Source organism: Mercenaria mercenaria, chromosome 3 (genome assembly GCF_021730395.1).
Source record: "Mercenaria mercenaria strain notata chromosome 3, MADL_Memer_1, whole genome shotgun sequence".
NCBI lineage: Eukaryota > Metazoa > Mollusca > Bivalvia > Venerida > Veneridae > Mercenaria > Mercenaria mercenaria.
This window is the reverse complement of record NC_069363.1, coordinates 87,458,569-87,472,146: the sequence shown is the minus strand read 5'-3', so window position 1 is coordinate 87,472,146 and position 13,578 is coordinate 87,458,569. Positions and strand designations below refer to the sequence as shown.

Below are 13,578 nucleotides of genomic sequence, written 5' to 3'. Positions count from 1 at the left end.
CACAGAGTGGTGTTGTTGATTTGTTTGTAAGTGATCATCCAATGATTTTCTGTACTAAAAACGTTTCTAAAAAACTTATTGGTTAACACAATACAGTGAAACTGCGTTCATTAAAGAACTATTATAGAGAAGACTTTCAACAATGTTTATTAAATGCTGACTGGAGTCCAGTTATCATCAGTGACACTGTTGTTGATGCTTGGAATAATTTTAAATTAATTTTTATGTCAGTTGTGAATAATATTGCTGCAGTCAAACAAGTTCGTATTAAACAGCGTACTGAGCCTTGAATTAATACAGAAATCTTATAGTCTATTAATGAAAGAGATAAAGCGTATAATTTGTTTAAGAAAAATAGGTGTGATGAAACTTTTGCAATTGTTATGAAATAAAGCTCAGTTTCTTATTCATGTGGCTAAACAGAAATATTTCCGTGATCAGCTTAAATAAAATAAGTCTTACTCAAAAACTCTATGGAAAACTTTAAAATCGCTTGGTCTCCATCTCAAGAAAGGTCAGTCTGTTTCTAGTAATATAGGTTTAAAATTGATGGTGAAATCTGTTTTGACAAATTGAAAGTAGCTGAAATATTTAATATTTTTTACACAACTGTTGCTTCTAAGCTTGTTGAGAAGCTTCCACAGTGTAATAATAAGTTTGGAAAGAATTTTCTTTCAAGTTTTTATAGAGATAAAGGTGTTAAACCTAATAGTTATTCCTTTTTAGTCGTTTCTGAAAACAGTGTTTTGAAATATTTAAATAAGCTTAGTGCCTATAAAGCTACTGGCTTAGACCAAATACCAGCTTGGTTTGTTCGAGACAGTGCCTCTATTATAGCAAGTCCTCTTACTCATGTTATTAACTTGTCAATTATACAAGGTGTAGTGCCGGATGATCTGAAGTCTGACCGGGTTGTACCATTATTTAAGAAAAATGACAAAACAGAAGTTGGCAACTATCGCCCAGTGTCTATTTTGAGTATCATTTCAAAAAAGTTTGAAAAAGTAATATATGATCAACTTGAAGCTAACCTTAATGATAAAAAATTGCTTTATAGTTTTCAGTCTGGCTTCAGGCATGGTTTTTCGACTGATACATGTCTCATACATTTGTCCGACTTTATACGTTTTCAGATGGATAAGGGTCATATGGTAGGAATGATACTTCTTGATCTGCAAAAGGCTTTTAACACTGTTTACCATGGTATTTTATTAACGAAATTAGAATATCTCGGGTTAAGAGATAATGCCATTAGATGGTTTAGGTCTTATCTGTGTGACAGACACCACCTGGTCGATGTATCAGATATTTTATCTTCTTCTTCTAGTATCACATGTGGTGTTCCACAGGGGTCCATACTTGGACCTCTGTTATTTTTAATCTATGTGAATTACATGTCGGCTGTGGTCAAACATAAATTGCTTTTATATGCTGATGATTCTGGCATATTGGTAACAGGTAAAAGCAAGTCAGATTGAGTCTGTGCTTTCCAGAGAACTGGAAACAGTCAGTGAGTGGAATTTGTAACACAGCATACCACAAAGTTATTGGTTAGTTCCCTTATTCAGTGTAACTTTGACTATGCCTGTTCCTTTTGGAATCAGGGGCTGACACAATATCTAAAAAATAGACTTCAGACAACCCAAAACAGAATGATAAGATTTGTTTCGAATATGGATCCAATGGCCCATATAGGACTAGACGAGTTTAAATATTTAAAGTGGTTGCCGGTTGACAAAAGGGTTGACAAAATCAATTTGTGTCATGTTTTTAAGGTTAAGTCTGGTATGGTACTTGAATATTTGGGGGAACATTTTAACCCAGTTTACTCCATGCGAATTAGAGTAACTGCTTGTCTCGAGTTTGATTCATCTGAGCTAAATTTTAGTGACAGTGGCTGTTTCTGTATCCCTACAGTTAAAGGGTTTGGTAAGAAGTCTTTTGCTTATCAGGGTTGTACACTCTGGAATAAGTTTCCCCACAGAATATGCAGCATTAAAGTTTTTAAACAGTTTAAGACAGCTGTCAAAAATCACTTGTTGGCCTAAATGTTCTTTTTTATATTTTTTGGATCTAACTGCTTTTTTACAAGTAAAATGCTCAGATAGGTTACTTCAGTATATTACCTTTAATTTCTAGTCTTTTTTATGATATCATTACTATGTGCTTCACACTATGTCTATAATTGTATTGTTGTAAGCTAGGTCTGTGATACTATATAAGTGTGATACCACTGAGTCTTTCCATTTAAATAATCATGCCTATCTATGTTGTGTCTTCAATGTCAAGGACCACAATGGAAATAAGGGAGAATCACTTTTCCTTGGTATTGATGTGCATAACATGGTTCAACACTTGTGCATACATTTAACAATCTGTATTATGTATGCATTATGTTTGTACATCTGTGATATACCGGAATAAATCTATCTATCTATCTGTCTATCTGTCGTAAATCGTCACGTTAGCTTCCTGTAGGGCATGTGCACATACGAATATCAAGGTAATGTACCTCCTTCATGAGAAAAAAATGATATTTGCAACATTCCAAGAATTTGGAGACGCAAAATATGGTTTGTAGACGCTTTGAATAATTTAAGAGGTTGCCATTTTGACTAAATCTGGCCGTTTCATTTCATTAATCCACGCATGTATATTTAAAGAAATATGTTGCACGTAATAATGTATTTTCAAATGTATGTACATAAAGATTATATTATACTTAAAATGAAAGAACAGTACAATACTGCACACACAAACAATATTCTATCCTAAGCAACAATACCAGCATTAGCACTGGAAAGGTGTGTGCGATTACCAGTGAACTTGAACTAACTCTTTTCGTCTTCCTCTTGCTACGTATACATTACAGATCACAAACATATATATATGTTTGTATTGTTAAGGCTCACATCAATCACATTTTATAGCAAATTTACCTGTCATCTTTTTAAAAATGCATTTTTTGCCTTTATTTGATAAAAAATGTCATTGTAACATATACAGATTATACACATTTGCATTGCCTTTTTTTAAAAAAAAATGCTGAGTATTTAACTATCACTCTGTGAAAATATATTTCAAAATCTTATTTCAAAAACCTGCACTCCCAATGCAAATACATCAACTAGCATTGAAATGTATCGCCGCCACACTGAACTCCTTTTTGAAAAAAAAATACGATTTCGCAATTTGGTAGAGTATAATAAGGAATAGTTTCTCAAAAATACAGGATTTTAGCTACTTATAACTGTCAATATCATCTTTTGTATTACCTGCTTGGCACTAAATTTCGTTATCAGAGCGACTTGTTGTTACTCAGAGTCCTGATTATAATGTACTTCCAGCGATAACAAATAAGAGATAAATACCGTTGTCATCCTTGGCTAGTACTAGCTCAGTAACGTTTTCAATGGATAATCATCTGTACCATACATATCCGCATCCAACTGAAAAATGATATACATTGTATTACCAGTACTATGTAAGTATTGCATGAAGAATACACACGTTTAAGCGTGTATTAAATCTTAAACTGGCAGTTTTTAAGAAGAAAGAAACGTTGAAGTTAAGTAAACGTATACTGAGAAACACGTTTTGAAAATTATGAATTGTGCTAAGTAGATATTATAATAGCCGCCGGTTTCTTTTTACCACGCCTGTATTTTGCAAATTCAGCCTATAGTTATACACGCTTTACAAAAATGAAAATTGCCTTAAATTGTTACATTAACCCACCTATTTTAAAGTTAGTATGTTTTGATATAATATCATTACTAGTCTTTTTTAAATAAGTACGAGAAAATTGAATTTGAAAACTGTGAAACTATACGGTCTTTTGCCATGGCAAAATTATTTTGCCATGGCAAGAAAATACTTCATTTTGCCATGATGGCAATCTTTTTTTTTCATTTTTCTTAAAAAATGAATTTAACTATTTCCAAACGTTTGTATAGGTAGAAATATGATGTTCCATATTAATTTCTTAGTTTTTTTAATTTTGTCATGGCGAAAAATTGCCATGGCATTTTTGCCATGGCAAGATTCAGCCATGGCAAGGTTCGGCCATGGCAGTTTTGCCATGGAAAGGTTTGGCCATGGCAAGATTCGGCCATGGCAAGATTCAACTATAGCAATTTTGCCATGGCAATTTTCTTTTTCAATTTTTTTTAAAGGAAAGTTTTTAATATTAGTGATTATGAAATACAATACTAGCAGGAACAGAAATGATTTAAAGTTTCTGATGATGGCACATTGAAATTGACAAGTGCAAAATCTTGCTCTCAGATTGTCTCACCATTGTTGGGATAAATGCTTATTCATTTTCAGTGGCAATGAGTAGTTCTGTATTTCCTTTTTTAATAAATGAACTGAGTAATCATTTATACGCAATGGATTAGGGCTGGGACGATCTCGAAATTTTGAAACTGATTAACTGTTTATATAAAACCGAATCGAACCCGTTAATCGGCCGCCATAATGAAAATGTTGTGTTTTTTCCTTTCTGACGACCGTATCAAGGTTCTTCTGGCAGCTGACTTCATTAAGAACTAACTGATTTTATTGTTTGCTAGCAGTGTGATAACTGATAGGTCATATTTTGGTGTATCTTATTTTAAATATATCACAACACAATTGATACTGAAACGCGGTAGGGTAAAAGTAAGCACGTTGCTGTTGAGAAAAGGCACTAAAAAAGAAAGATTAGTGCTATTTATATTTGGACTACTTGTGACTAGACTAGCGGAGGCTTACATTCTGTTTGGTAGTGATCAGCCTAAAAAACTACAAATAAAGGATAAAGGTTGGTATTTTCACAGATTTTTTTTCGAGATCTCGTTTCGTTGGGTATAATAATAATGTTCTGCTTTCTATGATACTGTTGTGGGTTAGTACCATCGACATGATAACATGACAGAACACTCTGTGTGTTTGTCGTTCTGTTTATGCCGTGTTGTTGTGTCACGGCAACTCAACATAGCAGAAGACAGTCACAAAATGAACCACATATTCTAATTATCGGAAACTCTAAATGAACAGAGGATATTTGTTTGCTTCCATGTAAGATCGAAATACATTTCACCTAGTAATCACTAAATGCTATAGTCGTGTTTGAAAGTGCGAAGTGCAATTAGAAACTTAATAGATCGCTTGACGTTAAATTGTGAAAAATATTACCCGAGGTCGGAAAAAGTCATTCAATAAGTGTATAAAGGTAACCTTCCATCAGAATGTTTGTTTTAGTGCGTTCAATCTATTTATCAAGTTTTCTATGCTTTTTGGCTGCAGAACCTGGGGAATTTTTCCAGTGATGGAGGTTAAATACTATGTCTTTCATTTTCCTTTGAGCTTTGATTAAAACTTTCAGACTTCAAAGATGATACTGTGACAAAATAGAAGGCTACATCATATACATGTACGTCGGGTTGCACCACCTGAGATATATTTATCTCTTTCCGAAGGGGCGTACCCCAGGAAGAACCTAGAAATCGTGACTGCCAACTTAGCACAGTCATCATTTTTTATTGGGTTTAACGCCGCTCGATTTGTCAGTTAGAGGTTACGCAGCCGTTCATAAAAACAAAAACTGAAGAGCTCTACCTCTCCGCAGACTAGTTTCTGTATTTAACTTATATTGTCATTTAATAATAATAGTTTGCAACTGGGCTTTGAAGTAAGATTTTTCGGAAAGAGTGATCACTTGCCCAAAAGACTGCCAACCGTTTCTAAAGAAATATTAAGAAAGACCGTTTTGCCATGGCAAAATCGGTTTTGCCATGGCAAATTCAATTTTCTCGTACTTATTTACAAAATAACTAGTAATGATATTATATCAAAACATACTAACTTTAAAATAGGTGTGTTAATGTAATAATTTAAGGCAATTTTCCTATTTGTAAAGCGCGTATAAATATGGGCTGAATTTGCCAAATACCGGCGTGGCAAAAAGAAACCGGCGGCTGATTTATGCTATTTTACTATGCTTAGTATCAATCACTCTTGTAGAATTACATTGACATTTGTTGGTGATGAAACAAAAAAAGCATCTGTAATGTGATCTTGACCTTTGTTCTACTGTCATTTGAGTATGAGTCATTTATAAACCACAGGCATTCATCATATAAAGTTTGACCACTGTAAACATAAGTATTCTCTAATTAATGGTTGGAAACCAAATGGTCTATAAACCGACCAAGTTGCCGACTGCCCGACATGCCAAACAAACAGACAGACAGAAGACAACTTGTCGCCATTTTGTTTTATTGGCAGCGTTTCACTTGTGAGAAAAACAGTTTCTCCACGTATTGAAAGATCCATTTATTTTGTTATTAATTTTCGTTTGGTATTTTACGCCCTGTAGAACATTTACTTTCGAGCTGCACTTCATTTAAAATCAATTAAAATGGTGAAGCTTTACTACTCTCAGTATATATCGTTGGTGTTAGAAATTTAATCAACGACGAAAAACGTTTATTAAAATTTAGAAATAAACAAAGAGTAAACATTTGATCATAATTTAGAAACTAATATAAATGATATGATATTAACAGTGGATAGACATTGTATATATAATATATACATATGCTATAGATCGAGGTTAATGGTATATTTTTAAGTGTCCTCTAAACATGTTGACAATACCCTTTTACAAATTACGCCATGTTTATTGAATGTTTTGTATTGTCTTTATCCAGTATTTGACATTCAATACACAATCAATATCGTAACTTTGCCTATTATGATCATATTTACATGAATACAAATAAATTCATGTGCGGTCTCAAAAAGTAAAATTGGCTTCAAAGGAATAATTGTTTTATGTAGTAAACAACTAGAGCAGATAATAATAATCTGTGAGGATTTTTAATGTTTGCAGATCCAAATAAGGTTTTACGAAACACATAAACAGAAGATAGAAACTGAGATTGTTGCTGACAAATGTAGTCACTTTTGAGACTGAATGCATTACATTTATCTTGCCCGAAACGTGAATCAAACATTTATTATTATGTTTTATTTGTTAGCTTTCTTTTGTTAAAGAAAGGTTACTTGTACTATGTGTTTGATCTTTTCCGTCTGGTACCCGTTTACATTTCTTTAGGTTTTATAGCAAATTAACTCGAAAGTTAGGATTTTTCCGGTTTTCATAATTCGATTCAACACTTTATGTACGGTTATGGCGAATGCAGATTTACAATTGCTGTTATTAAAGGTTTTATGTTTAATTCACTGATATCCCATATAACGATTACTTTACAATAACTAAATTATATACAATTGTCGAAAATTGCAGAACACATATGATTATGGTTTATACGGAAAACCTTATGAAAAGCAATATAAAAAGAAATAAATGTATAAAAGTCATAAACAAATTTCTTTTTTTTTTTTTGGATTTAACGTCGCACCGACACAAGATAGGTCATATTGCGACTTTAAACAAATGATTAATTAAATAACATTTTCTCACCTGATTTCAAATGGCGGCAGCACCTAGAAAAAATAAATGCGACAACTCTAGTAATTGTAGTTCGCCAGAATATCTCAATATTAATTATATGTCTATATGTGAACGTAAAGCGTAAAGTTTGTAACACATATAACATATAATTAATCGTTTTGTTAATTAACGATGTGGTATGTCATTTAAACAATTTGAAAGTGGTATTTGTTAGATAAACGTGTAATAAAATTTCATCTATTGTCGCAAAAACTGGGTTATTATTTAACCGCAACATGTCGAGGTGCATCTCAATCATTTAAAATAACTTTCTCTATATATTTCAACAATTAACAAATCTCAAGATGATGAAATCACGTGGCACTATCAGGTTGTTGGAACACGCAAAGTTCGTCTGCTGCTCCTAATTATGTTGTTGTAGTTAGGTTATGATATGACATCCAGTAGTCAAGCCTTTTTTGTAAAGTAAGCTATGTACTGGATACAAATAAGATAATAAAGTAACTTATTTACTTCACCTTCGGAGATTTACACCAAAGTACGAATGCAGTTGTCAGAAAGCAGCCAGGCCTTTATGCTGTCAGAAATTTAATTGACCCAATCTAAACATAATAAAATATTATACTTTAAGGGCAAAATTTGTATTTCTTAACAATAACTGTTGTTAAGAGCCTTTCATAGTTGTATTGTTTACAGGCTAGCGTTGAATACTGACTAGAAAAAAAAAACCTGCATTGCAACTATGTATTTTCTCTGATACCTTGTTCACAATTTATTGATGACGGCTATAAAGTTATTTGAACTTTCTGAGGCAATATATAAACAATAGTTATAATTAAATTGATGTATGTTCCAAGAATATTAAATGGACACAAAAAGTGCAGCAGCATTTAAAAAAAATGAAAGGGCAATGCGTAAAACAATTTATAGGACCTTATGTTTCTTTCATATTATTTTATGACATCGTAAGTACTGAATCGTTAATGTTTATCGAGTGCGAGAATGGATGGTAGATTTGTATTATATAGAAGTGCGTTATGTTTGCTTTTCATTTCATTCATAATATTAGTAATTCAACAACCTTGAATCATTTCGTAACTGTACTGGCTGTACGAGATTTGCGATTTATATGATCTTTATAATTCAAGGTTTCGTCAAGAGATGCACCAAGATATCTAATTCTGCTTTCATGTTTGATATCATCGCCAGGAATGTAATCGAATTTGAAAAACAGACATTTGTTCAATTAAGGTCTGCTACCAAACATAATAAATTCAGTTTTTGAAGTGTTCATTTTCAGTTTGTTTCTATTCATCCAGTCATTGATTGTAACTGCGCACCGTTCGAGGTCTCCTGCCGCTTGTGATTCTACGCAAGCTGATGTGGAACGAAAGCTTTTATTTCCTATATGATCATCAGCAAAACCGTAGAATAATATGGATTTGGGAATGACATCAAGCAGAGTTCCATCATAGGTAAAATACAGTACCGACCAAGGCAACTGCCTTGGGACACACTACATTCCAGATGGCGGTCTGATGAATATGCATTGTTGACATTAACCTTACAGGTACGAGGTCTTAAGTAGGAGTCTACCTATTGAAGAGCTGTTTCGCAGACACGATGCCGTGCTTTTAGGACATCTAGCAGAATGTCGTGGTCGGAAGTGTCAAATGCCGCATTTAAGTCAATTGCAATAAGGGCCGTGACTTTCTGTTTCTCCATACCATTTAAACGATCATTAACCGATAGAAGCAGCGCAAGTTCACAGGAATGTTATTTCCGATATGCAGACTGTTTTGATTTACAGCTTTCTCAAACAAATTTGATAGAAATGATAAATTACTCACAGGACGATAGTTGGAAAGCCTAGTTCAAGGTTTGGTGTTTAACAAAAGTCTAATAAGTGTTTGTTTGTATTTCGCAGGAAAACACCTTGTTGTAATGAGAGAGTCATCAATTTAGTGATACTAGGGACGAGTTCATATACACGTGATTTCAGAATACGTGTTGGCAAAATATCTAGCTCTGAAGACTTAGTATTCAATTCACTAATGAGTTTTTTCACTTCATCTTGAGTCAGTTCAGAATATTTGTCTAAATTTTAAAGGTTCCGTAGTTGAGGTTCAAAGTTTTGGTATTCACTTAAGGAATGTATGTTTTACATATATTTTCTTTTTATTTTTGTTTATAGTCGGGGTTTATACTGGGGTATACAGTAGTATATACAATTATACTATATATATATATATATCAAGACTATCAAAATGATCGAGTTATACCCTTGATTAGCAAACAGGACAGGGGATGCCTTTATTATATGGGTTTTTTACACCGGGGTAGACGGAAGTACATATATATTTTGAATTATGGACGAGGCGGCAACTATGGCCCCACCTAAATTGAATATGAGCTTAAACATTTTATATTATGACGACTAAGCTATGTTAAATTTTTCTGCTGACTTTATTGTGCGAAATAATTTCAGAGATTTCAATTGAAAACGACAACAAATAAACGACAGATTTATCATTTCTTACGATTTAATAGCCTTAATTTGCCGTCATTTTAATGTAAATTCTAGTTAACGTTTTCTTGTTAAATCGCCACGCCAACACGGCAAGAAAAAAAGAAATTTGAGATTGTGTGGATTATTGTCGTGTCAAGGTAAGTTCTTTTCGCATGAAAAGACAACCTTATGTCAGCCACTGTCTGTCGGCTTAGGATATTTTTACGCCTTATACCTTGCTTCACGCAATACTAGCTTTCTTTCCTCATCTCTATCTTAAAATACACTCTAAATTGACTGGTTTTATGACATCCCAGAACCTACGTTCTCAAGTTCCTTCTTTAAGACTATAGGCATACTTCTGGTCTAAGTTAACAGTATAATGCTGATTTAATTGTAAATTAATTACATATTGAAATAAATATGGAAATAACTTAAGTTGCAATTCAGAATTGCATGTGTTTCATTCATGTGTTTACACTGTAGATTGTGTAAGATTTGAAGGCTGATTAACTTCCTATTTAATAAACCACAGTCATATTCACGGTGTTTATTAGATAGTCTAAGCATTCGAGTGGTTTGTTGCCAGATTTGTCACGGTTCAGATGCGCTGGCCTGAAGAACGGGGACGTCAGCCCGAGTTGTTAAGTGTCCAAGCATCTGAACGAGGAAATTATACGATAAACCACGTGAAAAAAACAATTGTTTTCATTCTTTCATACTTATTGAAATATTTTGTTACAAATTATTCGGAAATTCAAATATTCCACAAGTCGGACGACATGTGGTAATTTGACGCCTTTATTGATTGAATTCTTTACTGTTTAACTAGCAATCCAACTGATTCATGTCTGAATAAAAATTTAAGTTCAACTTGGTTATTCGTTTAAAGACATTGCTGCTTAAAAATCAGCTTTTTAATGAGTTCACGTGTCGTTCTGTTCGCCAAAAAAAAAAAAAAATATACTGCTACATGATTCATGTTTCCAGCTTTTTTTCCCTACACTTGCTGACGATCGCAGTATTTGCTCTTCACAGGTAGTCGCATTTGAATTGATTGACTACGCTCAAAATGAAACTGCTTAACTTTGAAACTTTTTCTTGAGACTGTAATTTCGGAAATCCCAAAATCAATGAAATACTGTCAGTACATGAGTTGTCTATTTGGCTTCTGAAATGTTCTGATGGTCATTTTTAAAATATCAAATATTTCTGTTTTTGCAAGAAACGGAGGAAATACATATCGGTGGGAAGTGTGAAGTTAGCAGATACAGCATTAATAGCAGTTAACTGCTACAACTGCCGTCAGTAAGAGCAGTTAACTGCTATCATTGCTGGCAGTTAGAGTAGATAACTGCTTCAACTGCTGGGAGTTGAAGCAGTTAATTTTGAAAACACAACAGTAATCATCAAATAGTCCCAAAAGTGATAGCGGTCATTTGATGTTTATATTTAATATGAAGGAAGAAGACTTAAGATATAATTATTCGAAAAGATTGCGTCATTACCTCTCCTGATATTATGTCTTCTATGTTTACGCCAACGCAATCAACTGCTTCATGCAAAAAAAAAACGTTTCGAAACATTCCTGGCCAAACCCATCGGACAAACCTTGCTCAGAACCAAGAGGTTTTCTAGAATGGCTACCACCTCGGCGTTATGAGCTTTTACCCTCTTTACAACGACCATCCGGTTGGGCCACGTGTTCTACAGTTACGGGACTGGACCTCGCCAAGTAAACTTGCCAATATTCATTCAGGGCCGACTTTGAAGCCCGCTCAGGAGGAACCAAGTGTTTTCCTTGGGTGATCTCAATGCAAATCCACATGGATTGACCCCCTCTACAACGGCCAATAGGTCGGACCCCGGGTTCTTTTATGGTTACTCCCACGCAATCAACTGCTGGAGGCAAAAACGTGTTTTGTAGCTTGCCTGTCCAAATACATCAGACCGCGCAGAGTTTGCCCAAGTTGGCCACCACCTGTGCGTTGTGGACGTCCAACCTCTCTAAAACGCCCACACAGTGGGTACCTGGGTCTGCATTAACGGGACTAGATGTCGCAACGGAAACTTGCCAATATCTGTTCAGCGCGGACTTTGATGCCTGCTCACTCAGTTGGTTGACTGGCCGTACAATTCTTATTATTTTCACCTCTACTTAGTTCAAATACCACGATAAATTAGGAATTGAATATTCGTGCTTGTAAAATTCATCCACGAGGTTTACATAAAAAGAGTTCAACTATACCAAACTATCCTACGCTACTATCGGTATATCCTATTTTCGTGACACGATATTAGGGTAGGTAATTACATTTTCTTGTTGAAAATTATAGGCTAAGTCTTGTTTCCTCTTACTAAATTAACTATCACTAGTTAGATTATTTTTGTTCGTCATACGTGATCACTGTTGTATTTTTAAATAACTGCTATAACTACCGTCAGATGTAGCAGTTAACTGCTCTAACTACCAGTAGTTGTAGCAGTTTACTGCTGTTACTACTACAACAGCTAGCTGCTCACTTCCCATCGATATCATTCGTTTGTATTTAAATATTTTTTTCTCGTCCTGACTTGTGATAAGCTCTAGCACTGCAGAATGTAACGGAAGCCAGTTTTCCTCAACATTTTGTAGGAGAATTCTAACACGATCCGCAGCAATTGCTATATAAACATATAGCGAAATCGCCTATACATGAATCTACGATAAAATATGGTTGGCTGTTACATTTCACCCCCCTATGATTGTAACATAAGAGATTCTACTTTACTTCCATTACATACGAATTATTTCAGGGCCAAACGGTTGAAAACAGCATTTCAAAAACATAAATATAATAAAAAGTCATACTGACCTATGTGTAGGTCCGTAAAACACGCTCTGATCTCTACGAGCGAATTCAATTAGCTTAATTATGATTCAACGGTGACGTCATAAATGTATGACATAAAGTATGACGTCATAATGATGTGACGTCATATAAAAGTTAATCTCGTCACTCGTAATGCAGGGTCAACTCGCTTATTTTGATGATTCTGTTCATAATTAGTTTGCGAGCTGTTAGATTACTACATTATATATACTTCTCAAAATTCTGATAAAAAATAAACAAATATATATACGTTCCATTGGCTATGCAACACTTTCTAACCATAGGGGGTAAATTGTAACGGCATATGACCCGAATGACGTATAACGCTGAAAATGTAGTACTGTAAAATGCGAATTATTTGCGTTGTTAGAATCGAAATAATAAATATGTTCCAATAATTTTATCAATTAATAAAACATGGGCAGTCGTTTGGATGCGAATAATTAAATCACTCGTGCTACGCACTCGTGATTTAATTAATACGCATCCAAACTCCTGCCCATATTTTATTAACTGATAAAATATAGGAACAGATTTATTATTTCTTAAGCAAAATATTCTAGGTCATTTATCTGGTCTTTAATGACAGCTATTAAAGTAGCGTAGTATGATTCACTCAAGACCAGTACTAGCATAGCATATGTTTGTCCCAAGAATGAATGTTTATATTGACCACTCCATCTTTAAGGATGTAGGAACGAATTTTTTCTAACGTTAAGATTTTTTTCATACTC

The 13,578-nt window shown here is 34.0% G+C and overlaps 1 protein-coding gene across 1 annotated transcript in view; it reads right to left on the bottom strand.

Moving 5' to 3' along the window:
- The window catches only part of LOC123525624 (uncharacterized), a 135,189-nt gene that overhangs the window by 112,900 nt on the left and 8,711 nt on the right, over positions 1-13,578 (bottom strand). Inside the window, exons 3-4 of the mRNA XM_053539166.1 lie at positions 7,472-7,494; positions 3,372-3,449 (exon numbers count right to left, since the gene is read on the bottom strand). Of these exons, the coding sequence (XP_053395141.1) occupies positions 3,372-3,380 (9 nt within the window). The 5' untranslated portion in view covers positions 3,381-3,449; positions 7,472-7,494. The remainder of the gene's footprint in view (positions 1-3,371; positions 3,450-7,471; positions 7,495-13,578) is intronic.